This window comes from Vigna angularis, chromosome 5 (assembly GCF_016808095.1).
Source record: "Vigna angularis cultivar LongXiaoDou No.4 chromosome 5, ASM1680809v1, whole genome shotgun sequence".
Lineage (NCBI taxonomy): Eukaryota > Viridiplantae > Streptophyta > Magnoliopsida > Fabales > Fabaceae > Vigna > Vigna angularis.
Window position 1 is genome coordinate 40,713,934 of NC_068974.1, and position 12,200 is coordinate 40,726,133.

General features: G+C 30.4%; 2 protein-coding genes across 2 annotated transcripts; one reads left to right on the forward strand and one right to left on the reverse strand.

Annotated features, from left to right (window-relative positions):
• Nucleotides 1-579: 579 nt before the first annotated feature.
• On the reverse strand, nt 580-3,388 carry LOC108339653 (signal recognition particle 14 kDa protein). The gene is made up of 4 exons (XM_017576833.2): nt 3,120-3,388; nt 2,661-2,754; nt 2,460-2,569; nt 580-993 (listed from the first exon to the last, which is right to left on the reverse strand). The coding sequence occupies exons 1-4, from the start codon at nt 3,120-3,122 to the stop codon at nt 838-840; spliced, it is 363 nt and encodes a 120-aa protein (XP_017432322.1). The 5' UTR covers nt 3,123-3,388; the 3' UTR covers nt 580-837.
• LOC108339782 (protein LPA2) lies at nt 3,389-4,888 on the forward strand. Its single transcript, XM_017576989.2, has 2 exons — nt 3,389-3,835; nt 4,317-4,888. The coding sequence occupies exons 1-2, from the start codon at nt 3,442-3,444 to the stop codon at nt 4,460-4,462; spliced, it is 540 nt and encodes a 179-aa protein (XP_017432478.1). The 5' UTR covers nt 3,389-3,441; the 3' UTR covers nt 4,463-4,888.
• The last annotated feature ends 7,312 nt before the right edge of the window (nt 4,889-12,200 follow it).

The following is a 12,200-nucleotide window of genomic DNA, read 5'->3' on the forward strand; positions in this document are numbered from 1 at the left end:
AATTGTTATTTTAACGTATCTATAAGTATTATTTTAATGTATCTATACTTTCTTCCTTTACGGTGGAAGTCATAGACAATACACAACTTGGTAACGATAAACATAATTATCTAATCACAATCTATCATGAAGATAGGACAACCAAACTTAACAATAACTGTGTTAAGTGGATCCGCGCAAGCTCTGTTTTTTCCCTTGTTACAAGAATTATCAATTTGTATCTGCACAACATTAAAGTCAGACTCAATGTTTCAACTTCTTGCATATATACACAAGCCAAATTGGACAAGTTGACTGGATCCACTGCGTTATTGACATGTTAATAACTTAATGTAACAACACTTAGTTGGGTTTTAGAAAATAGAAAAAAAAGGGGCAAGACGCGACTGCAAAAATTACCCTGTAAAGTTTGAAAATAAAATGCAGAAGTGATTTATATACAACAAAAATAATAAAAGCCGTTCGATTTTAGCAACGACCAAGTATATACTTTCGAACAAGAAACCCCATGACTGAGTAAGAATTTGCCACAGGAAGATTAACTCGAAATGTGTTGAACTGTGCAATAGAACAGAAAAGTATCCTAAAGATTCGCTTTATAACCTCTTGGGGAACTGAGAAAATTTTCACAAATTGCCACTAAATGAATATCTATGTAAAGATTAAATGCAAGAATTATTCACTAATCTTTGTCTCTCCTCCTTTTATCCTTTTCCCTTCCCTTCTTTTCCCCTTCCCCTTCACCTCACTCTAATATTGAAAACAACAAAATATCTGGGGGAAAACAAAAACAGAGTCAGCAGAAAACTCAGTTTGCACAGAAGGTCAGCAGATTATTTAAGACTTCTTCGATCTCTTCGAACTCCCTTCTCTTTTATCAGCCTCTGCAGGCTTCTTCTTGTCTTTCCTTTCTCTCTTCTTTAGAGCAGTCATGTGGGCCTTCAATATAGTTGCATAAGAAGCTTGAAAGCGTTGGTGATCCTTCGGTCCAACCTTAAAAACCCAATAATATAAAATATTAAATATGGAAACAATTTATACGAACATGAAAATAAGGGGAGGCATATATAACCAGGAGGGTCTAGGGGAACTCAAATTTCTACAAGTAACACAACACACAAACACACACATATATCCATTTGAAGGTCACCGGTTCACTGCTTTTAACTTTTCATGCCTAGATCTATAATACGTTGACAAGTCTTGAAATGCCTGATAGTGTATGAAATATAATACTTTACTGATGTCCACTTTTCATGTCTTTTATTGATACCAATAAACTCCATTAATCACATGCCAAATAATTTTCTCTATTTTGGCCTAAACAATGTGGAAAATCAGCTGGGACAGGCAGACAGGGTAATTCATTCCAGAGACGAGACGAACCTGGAATAAGCTTAAGCTATCGCTAGAGCGTTACAAATTACAAGAATTGGACCTCGCCTTCAAATCAATCGACTTTTTTTCTCAAATTACTATAATTTCATATTTTCCCTTACTTACATAAGAAGTAAATCCAAATTTTAGAAGAAAATAAAGCTTCCTTTTTGAAGTTTGAATTGTGGCCTTCCCCATAAAATAAAAATAATGTTGAAGATAAGATAAAATCCTAACTATATTGAATGACTCATACTTCTTTTATACCAAAGACCATGGTTTTCAGAATCTTACTATTCACGATTCAATACGTTCTAGCTATCTACCTATTCGTACCTTAAGATGAATCTCAAATGACTTCATATATACGTGGGTGAATCTATGTAATTTGTTATCACCAATTAGATTTAACAATGCATATGTTTTCCATGTACACTAACCCATGGGGAAAAACAGCATGTCAACTTAAATTAAAATGAAAAGGAATTTGAAAAAACACTTGTTTTGTTTTCAATGGCTTCTGCTTAAGTTGTTTTATCCATTTCTAGTTTAAAATGTGAGTTGAACACTATATATCATCTATAATATATATTTCACGTAATTTTTCTTTCGTATCTAAAACTTACAATTCGATACAAACTTCGAGTACACGATTCAAAAATAACTCAACAATCATACTTTGAATATCAATTGGGTAACCTCGACATAAACGACAGCAAAAAAATCTAGCAGGATTTAGTATAACACGTTTGACTACTGAGCAAACTACAGTTTTCCACACTAGCAAGTTGTACTATAATGGATTAAACAAGTTCCACAATAGAGAAACCCCCCGCTCACAGATACAACATATCCTAACTGTATTGTCCAATCTAAAAGTAAAAGAGAACGGATAATCTTCAAAAGAACTGATACAAGAAAGTGATAGGAGTGTGATCTTGACCTAAATCAGTATTTAAGTTAATACCAGTTTAATAAAACCTTATAAATCAGTATAGCATAGGTTTTTTGAACCATTTTAATACCAAATTGTGTTTAAAATTCTTACTGAATCTGCTTTGAATTCTAGAAATCATACGTACCGAAGTAGATATTGTCTTTTTCCCATCAGTGGCACGTATAAGGCATCTATACTCAATTGCTTCCCCAGCAGTCCCCAGTTTATCCCTTTGCAGCTTAGATTTCAAAGAAGCTGAAAGAGAGAGAAACAAAATCAGCGGGCAGACACATTAAACACAGAAGTTTAACCCAAGTTAACCAAGAAAATAACAATTAACACCAACATCGTTTAAGAGTAACCCAAACGGAGCCCTTCTCGGTGCTGCGCTCAAACATGCTTGTGAGCTCATTAAGAAACGGATCTAACTGCAGAAGAACCTAGTCAAGTCGGAAAACAGCAAGTACATGGAGTCAGAATAATTCGAAATCATTCATTTATCTAGCAATTAGCAACACTGCACATTCCCCCAAACCTCTGAAACAACAATACTAAAAAATTATAGATCACGACAACACTATCTGAATCATAGTCCAGACATTTTCAAATTACAATACAGACACTAACAGAATCTGCGTAACAGAATATGAATTTTGGAGTTAATAGTGCGAATGATTAAAAGGTCGATTATTCCCTACAACGATCTAATCTAAATATAAAATGCGAGGAGGGGAAAAACGAAGTAATGAAATGGAATAAGGCAGAAGGCGTAGGAGGATAGGATCGAGAAACGTGGTTACTATACCATGGCTGAGACAGAAAGGAAGACGCAGTCGTCGTGGTCGTTTAGGTTGAAGAAAAGGAAAACGAGAAGGAAGAGAAAAAGGCACAAGAAGAAATGCAGGCGAAGCTGATTCAACTACTGAAATGATCTCAGGGCCCAAGGCCCAAATAGTTAAATCCAAACTTTACTGTAGTATATTGCTTCATGCACCCCAACAATTAATAACTGCAGCCCCCCATATTTTTCTAAAATTAAAGTGAGGGGTTAATTTTTGAACGTGGTAGTAAATTTGAAGAAAAATAGAGGATGTGGGTGAGATTATCAGAAACATTTCCAGCCACACATGAAGATGTTGCTGCAAACGCGATTCCTCTCTTCTGTTCAACACACCTTCCTCGTCTTCTCTCCCATTCTCATCAAACCTACCTTCAGAATCACTGTTAGATCCCAAAAACCTTCTTCTGAATCCTCAGACGATGATTCCGCTCCGAAGGGGTTCGGCTTGTCAGACACTGCTACCGCTGCAAACAGTAAAAAGAAACAGAAGCAGAAACAGAAGGGGCAGAGAGAAAGGGCCTCCGTAATTCGGCGAACTCCGCTTGAAAAACCCGCTTTTGTTTCGGAGGAACAAAAGGATAAGGCCAAGGAAGAGGGAAAGAACGAAAGCGCTTTTCTTCTTGCAATGCTCGGTTTTGGCATCGTCATTTTCATTGAGGGCATTGGTCTTGCAGCATCTGGTACACCCCTCTTCAAATAAAACTTATCTATTATTCACTCTTTATCACTAACCTGTAGTAGATTCAAGCTATCAAATCGAATTCAGGGACTATTGCTTGAAGGGCTTAACTTTTCAAACACTTCTGGTTAATCAATCGTGGCACTAAGATATTTATAATGACAATGGTTTTATCTGTATTAGAATTTAGAATATTGTGCAGCTTCTCATTAAGCAAATCATGTAGCCTGTTTATTAATCTTGTTCAAATCCTTTCAAAAACACTGATCATGGAAATCAAAATTGAGAACTTCCAATGACCAAAGTGCCATGCCCAAGTGTTGGATATGTAATTCAAATGCAATATGGAAAACCTCTTTCTATAAAGTTTTATGTGATACCATACATATAGGGAACATGGAACTGTCATTTTTCTGTAGTTGGAAATTTGTGTCTGATTAAGTCTAAAATATGGTGACTGAATTTTTAATCTCTACTTGCAGGCTTCCTACCGCAACAGTGGGACCAGTTTTTTGTAAAGTATCTGTATCCATCGTTTACCCCTACAGTTTTCTTGTTTGTGGCCGGAACAGTTGCATATGGAGTGTTGAAGTATTTGCAGAATGAAAAAATCACAGAGCAGAAATAATGTGATATGTATAATGTAAAATGTCCAATGCTCCTCCGTGTAAAATTACAAGTGACAGCAACCGCAATCATACTCTAGCTTCAGTTTCATTCTGTTCCCCATTGCTGCTGAGATGAAAGATGGCGTGAAGGCTCTGTGAACTCCATAAAATCTCTTTAAAGAAACATTTATATTCATCCCTAGTACCAGCATAAACATTGAATCATAGGGCCATGTAACAGGGTTTTGAAATGGCTTCTTTCCTTGTAATTAAATGTCCTTTTAGCTATGAAACTTACTTTTGCATTAGATTTTGAACTTTTCTGAGGCAGGTTTCCTCGCGAAACACTACTACATCGTGTTTTAAACCATTTAACCCCTGGTTGTTGGAGTTTTGTCTTGAAAATGTTGGATTATGTTTCACAATGGTAGATACAGTTATACATACTTGAATATTACTTCCTGCACCATGTGCCAACACCCTGACATTCCGGAATTCATTTTCCGGAACACATTAAAACAAATCCGAATTTTTTTTACTTTCCGATAGACAATCATTCCACTTTTATTACAGAAATAATTTTCCTGAAGCTTTTGATGGGGTACACCAAGAAATTTGATAGGGTGCAGGAAGATACTTTCAGGCATCACCCTAATAAAATTGGGCCTTTGTATGACTGCATGTGCTAAAATAAAAGAGAAACAGAGGTTTGATGTTATGCTTGTGAACTGAGTCTTCCTCTTGGATCATACAGAAGCAATAACACAGTATAATTCTTTTCCTTACAAACCCTCGTAGTTTCCTTACACTGATAATAATATAGATTAACAGTATCATCATATATTTTTAAATTTATTTGACATAGAGTATAAAGATAAAATGATCATACAAATATAAAGTTTTATATTTTTTCAAGAAAAAATGGATTAAAAAATAAATAAAAATAATGTTAAATAAATATAAAAAATTTAGGTAAGTCAAAAAATATTTTTCAATAATATAACATGTTATTTTTGGTTGAAACACTCTCAGGAATTTAAGTTCCAAGTATTGACACTGGACTTAGGCCTCAAAATTTTCTCACTGTTATGACAGTCTATTATCAATCCTCAATTAGCTCGTTGTCATAGTGTTTTTGTCTTGTTTTTACATCTATCTTTTTCATTGACAACCATATCTTTTTCATTGACAACCAGACAAGCCACTAGTTTACGAGATTCTTGGAAGCATGAAATGGAAAATGCAATGCAAAGTTCAAAAATTGAAGAAAAATTGCCTTTAATTTGATGTGTCCGACGTACATGTAGAACAAAGTATGAGAAGGACAAACGACATGTTGGTACATTAGACCCCTTTGCAAGCAAGCTAGCCCTTTCATCCAGGAAGATCGCTGTGGTCCTCTCCTCTCTCATCGTCACGTATTCTATCTATATGGATCATCTTCTTTCTATCTATATCTTTTCTCATCACATCAATTTTCTATAACAGGAATTAATTACCATACCCAGTTTTAAATACAAATATTATAATTAATGACTATTTATACAGCTTAATATTAAAGGAAGTTGGTTATCGTACTTTCAAAAAAAAATCGACAAAATTAGTCAGAAAATGTCAATTTTCTGTGAATATGTTACTATGTTAAAAAAAATGGATTTTAAGTCTAACTCAATTATATAAAATTAACTTGTAAAATAAGATTTATATATTATAATTTTTGACCTTATTTACAGTGAGACTTTCAACCCACAAAGTAAAATAATCATTTCTAAATGTTTAATTTTCAATATACCATGATTATTTTTCTGTCAATTTTCGAATGGACGGTGTTTCCCTATGAAATTATGATTCTCATCTTATAAAATGCAGGTATTATTCTCTTGGCACTTAACAAATTTTACACATATTTAATATTTACTATTTTACTTTTCATTTTTTTATAAATATAAAGGTTAACTTTTTTAATATGAGTTGCCAAATAGTGTTAAAAAAATATTTTTCTGAAAAGTAATAAATTTAATCATTAGTTTGTTTAATATAATTAAAAAAAGGTTCCGTTTTAACTTTATTATATGCTCAATCGCGTTATTTTAATTCCTACACCTCTTATCTATAATCGTATCTTTGAAATTCTTGTACAAATTAAAAATAATGTACACACACATATGACTAAGAAAATATTTTCAAGTAAATAATAAAGAGAAAACTTTTCGTAATTATAAAAAATAAATGAACAATTAAACTTATTAACAACAAAATTTAATGTATATGATATGCTCTTTAGAGCTTTAAATAAAAATTGATAAATTATAATTTAAAAGTTACGTGCTGCACTTTTCATAATTTAGTTATATACCTATACCTATTCTATGTATATAATCAATAGAACTAAATAATGATTATCATTCAACATTTAATCCTTTTAAACACTTTAAAATAATTGAACTTTATAAATTTTAAATTCATTTACTTATAGCCTTGATTTAGCAGCTTAAAAGTAAAGTGTAGTAATTAATTTTGTAGTGACATTAGAATATTTTATAGTTTAAAGACAAAGACTAACTTTACTTGAACTCAGATAAGAAGTTTACCTCTTTCAATAGATTAAAGGCGTAAAATTATCAAACAATTATGTAAACTGGCATAATAATTACTTTGACACTATCGGTGGTGAAAATTGAACGGTATATTTTTTACTAATCATGTAAACTTTTGTTTGGAAGATGATTAGAATACATCTTTTAATTTAATTAATTAAAAGATACAACATCAATTAAATTTTAATTTATAAAAAAATTAATTGTATCATGTGACTAACTGGTCTTTGATTTACTCGACAGTTAACGTTTTCATATAAACACTAGTTGACTGAAAATCAATGTTTTTCTCTCTGTTTATCCTTTATTTATAGATTAGACGGCTTCACTAAGCCCTTGTTCTTTTGAGTGGATTTGAGGGAGTGGATTTGAGGGGATTTGAGAAGATTTGAAGATAAATTTTTTTATCGTTTATTTGAGTGAATTTGGAGGTAAATGAGAGGCAAAAACCAATAAATTTTTTTAATTTGTCACCTCAATACAATTCTATACTAATTTTCACAAATTTTATTTCCAAATTCACTCTCATTTACCTCCAAATTCACTCAAATAAACGACAAAAAAATTTATCTTCAAATCCCCTCAAATCCACTCCCTCAAATCCACTCAAAAGAACAAGGCCTAAGTAATGAGCAATCGGTCAAACACTCGTTAACTGATCATGTCATAAATTAAACCTGCTTACAGATAAAATATACTTACCAGCTTTTGAACTGTGATTAGGTCGACCTAATTAAAAGTTAATTTGTTAATCAATCAATCATATTACTGATTTAAACATCAAAATGTCTTTGACAAATATGCATTGCACAGTCTAGAATTAAAATATTAAGGATTGAAGAAAATTTTACAACGAAAATCGAAAATAACATTAGAAGATTTGAAAAAAATGTGTAAATAAATGTTTTGATTGTGATCTTCAACATCGTATAGGAAAGGTTAATATTATTTTTATCCTAAAATATTTAAAAAGAACTATGAATGTTCATCTTTATCCTTAAAATAATAAGTGAAAGAAATGCAATGGATTGGATGGGATGTGTGTTGTTGTGTTAGTTTGTGCAATGAGGACCACTGAATCTTAGCTTAAGGTGGTCTTAATAGCAGCTGGAGTGGCAAAACAAAACAAAAAGCATTAAATTCTGGGTTGCGTGTATGGATCCATCCATGAAATTAAAAGAAAGAAAGAAAGAAGTTTCAGGTGAAGCAGTTCCTCCTCAACTCACGCCAAAATATTCGCAGTAAAGTAACTCTAACTTTGGGTGGGTCATACTTACTAATTACTACACCACACACTTTCACAGGTCCCACTTTCTTTTAACCCCCCAACCCTAATATCTACCCTCTTTTTCATAATCAATCAATGTATAAAAATCTACCCTCCATGCTCTTCCATCCAATCAACTTATACTTTCTCATGCATCTCCTCCTTTTCATAAATCATTCCAAATTTCTTTCATCTTTTATTAATCTCTTCTTTTCAAAACAATTAATTAAATATATTATTAGAAAATAATTTTTAAGTATAACTCAACTCATAAAATCGGTTTGTAAGGTGAGTTCTGCACTCCACTTATATATTATAATTCGGCATCATCTTCACCAATTTTTTTATATTTTAAATAAAAGATTTGGACTTACACTAAATTTTTTTAACCATTGTTCCATTTTTGCATACAAAATTATTGTCCTTCCAAACCTACCAATATTGCACATTGCAAGTGGCAAATATAGCTTAGTTAGATTTTGAAGCATTTTGGTGGAGTATGTATGCACAATATTAATTATAGTGGTCAAGATTTCAAGGATATTATTTTAACATGGTACTCCATGTTGGATTTGGAACATATGGTGATTGTATTTATGGTATAATAAGTTGTAGTAGCTAGTGGGCTGTTGTCCCCATCAATGAAAATAAATGTGGCCCGTAACAGTATTAGCTTAGAGTGATGGGGTGAATCACACAACATTGGATTTAATTACTTTTACCAACTCAAACACCTTCGAAAACTAAACTCTTCTCTCAATTTCAACTCCTGCTTTTAATTTTTCGTTATTTGTGTCTTTTTTTCTTCACTTTTCTTGTCTGAAACTATTCTTTAAAAGCTATTTTCGAAAAATAGTTTTCAATAAAAAAGAGTTTTCATTACTTAAAAAAAATAACTATTTTTTTTCTTATTAGTTCGTGTGAGAACTTGATGTACGTATACAAATTAGGGTACTTTTAAGTAATATAATAATATTACACCATACAAATTATCATGATCGATCATTTCGGTTAAACGTGTGCATTACCTAAAACAACAGCAAAAATAATTTGTAATGTCGTGAACAAATAAGTAGATTACATACATTGAAAACGATTACAATTAGAAGAGATGTGGGTAAAGGCACTTACAAGTACACTTGACATTCAAATTATGAATTAATTAATACACTCTTGTGCGTGTTATCTCTATAATAGGTGTCATTGACAACCAAATTGAAAATAAAAATGATGCTAATTTCACAAATTATTTATTCTATTCTATCTTTTGAGGATGAAAATTGTATTCAAGAAGTATAAGGTTTCGTATTTTTATTTATTAATATTGAGAATTATCCTACTAATATTTTGAAGTGTGAAAAACTTTGACACAATTTTGTTTTCAACAAATATTTTAAATTGTTTTAAATCTTGATTTCTACACTATGTTAAACTATTAAATATAAAGTTAAATAAATTTTTGATCTCTTGTAAAAATTGGATATAATTCATTTTCAAAACTTTGATTCAATTTAGTTTATTAACTTTAGAAATAGGTGAATTTAGCTTTCTAAATATTTATGTTATTTTTTTTTATCATTGGACACACTTTCGCTTCAATATTAATTGAAAAATATATTTAAAATATTAAATAAATTTAACAAAATTTGATTAAAAAGACTAAATCAACACAATTCTATACATAAATGACTAAATTAATTAAAAGTTTAAAAAAAAAAACTAAAAACTAAAAATATATTTTAATTCTTAAATATAATATAAAAATATAAGTTTTTTAAAATTTTAACAAAACACAACTAATTAACTTTTTTCCAAGATATATTTTCACAAGTGGGAAAATATAAGATTTTGACATCATGTTAGACGATAAAAGATGAATGATATCTGATATTAAAAACGTTATAATTAAGAATGATTAAATTCATAGCATGAACTTGGTTTTTTTTTTCACTAGTATGAAAAGTGAAGAAGTTCAATAAATGTGATTGCATAGGCGTGCAATAATGAATAATTGTAATAATGAGAAGAAGGAAGTCACAGTATGGAGTAAAGTATGTAGCCAATGGTGTTTGTTTATTATTATAATATAACATGTATGAAAAAATTATCAAAGACAAAAAATCAGGCGCCGCTAATACCACTTTTCAATTGCCATTGCCTTTTCCTACCTTCAATTTCAACAAATTTACATCATTGTCAATTACAATCTTTCAATAACATTCAGATTTAATTAAAGAAAATCAAGAGTGAGCAATCCAAGATGATGCAAAAGAGATATTTAACCGAATTGGTAGGATTGTACAAAATGATCTCGTGATGCTACAATTAGAGAAATACGATAAGTTTAATCATTTTTCATAAAATAAGTTTTAATATTGTATAAATTCATATATTTATTTTAAAACGTTTTATTTTAGTTGGTTTAAAAATAATTAACTCATCAACATTATCTAATAGATAAAACTATATGTTAAACATATGCTAAAAAATTGATCACGGTTTATACACATAAAAAATAACTTTAATACCATGTAAAATATAGTTTTTTTTGCTTTCTGTTGGATATTCAAGTGTGAGTCCAAGTCTAGAAATGAGAAAGTAGAGCAGTATATAAAGATGAAAGACTCATTAACTCGTTACCTTATGATTTTGGGTAAAAAGTGGTGTTGATCTTTTTTATAGTTGGCTCAGATGTTATTGGTGTTTGTGTAATTCACATGGAACATCCTTCTCGATAGACCCAACAATTATGTTCTTTGCCCACTAATCGTAATAGCAGGCACGATGCATTACTCGTTTATTGTCACTTTAAAATACAACGTAAATATTTTACATTTTATTAAAAATCATATTTTGTTTATGTCTGTTGTCTTTAAAATTGATTAGCTTATATTGCTTTTCTTACAAAATATAAATTTATTTATTTGAAGTGAAATTAAAGAAAAATATTCAATTGATATTATAAAAAAATGATAATTTTTTTTATTGTATGATAATTAAATATTAAAATTATCATATTTTTATTGATTATATCGTCGAAATACCTTTTTATACATAACATTCTAATGTGACCAAACAAAATTTGAAAGATGAAATATAACAAAAACAAACATTTATAAGCACAGAACTTGATTTAAAAGTAATAATATAGAAAGTGGACTAAAAGGTCCATAGAAAAAGGATGGAAGAAATATATTTTATATTCTGAGATGGATGATGGTGTGAAATTGGGCATTGAAGAGTGTGGCATTTATCTGTTTATTTTATTGCAAAGCGGTGGCTCTGAGTTGATCGAAAGGTGTATTTGACTCTATTTGTGCAAGTTTTCATGGTTCAGGGTGTTTTTCCCAAGGATTTTGGGCTTCTTCAAGATGCATGTTGGTTTCGGTTTATATTAAACATTTTTTATACACCTAAATACTTTATATTTTACATTCATTTAAGATTATTTTCATTTACATTTTTTTTAAATAATACAAAAATTTATATTTTTTTTATCATTTTATCTTTATAACTAATGTGAAATAAATGTAAAAATATGTCATTATATTATTGAATTTATATTAACGCCTTCTGCTTATAATATTATATATTGTTTTATTATCTTCCTAATTATTTCATTAAATCAACTTAACGATAATTAAGTTATTAATCCCTAACTTAGCAAGGGTTTTCTTTTCGAGAACATCATACACGAGTTGATTTGATTTGTGGGGCAGATGTTTTGTGAGTGTGTCGAGTGGGAGTTGTTTCCTATGTTCGTATTTTGTATCTACCAAATTTGTGTCTGTCCTTTTGCCTATAGTTAGCTGCTATCTTATAAATAAACCATTTTTTTTTTCTTAAAAGAAATGTTAAAATGCATCAAACTCGACAAAATGTAGAAGCTAAGTT

Bases quoted from the DNA above. Each gene is read 5' to 3' on its own strand.
- LOC108339653 (XM_017576833.2), bottom strand. The intron at 2,570-2,660 runs GTTGGTGTTAAT...TCTCTCTTTCAG, and splicing joins TTGGGTTACTCTTAAACGAT to CTTCTTTGAAATCTAAGCTG. The intron at 994-2,459 runs GTACGTATGATT...TGGGTTTTTAAG, and splicing joins AAAAGACAATATCTACTTCG to GTTGGACCGAAGGATCACCA.
- LOC108339782 (XM_017576989.2), top strand. From the start codon at position 3,442: ATGAAGATGTTGCTGCAAACGCGATTCCTCTCTTCTGTTCAACACACC. The intron at 3,836-4,316 runs GTACACCCCTCT...CTCTACTTGCAG, and splicing joins CATTGGTCTTGCAGCATCTG to GCTTCCTACCGCAACAGTGG.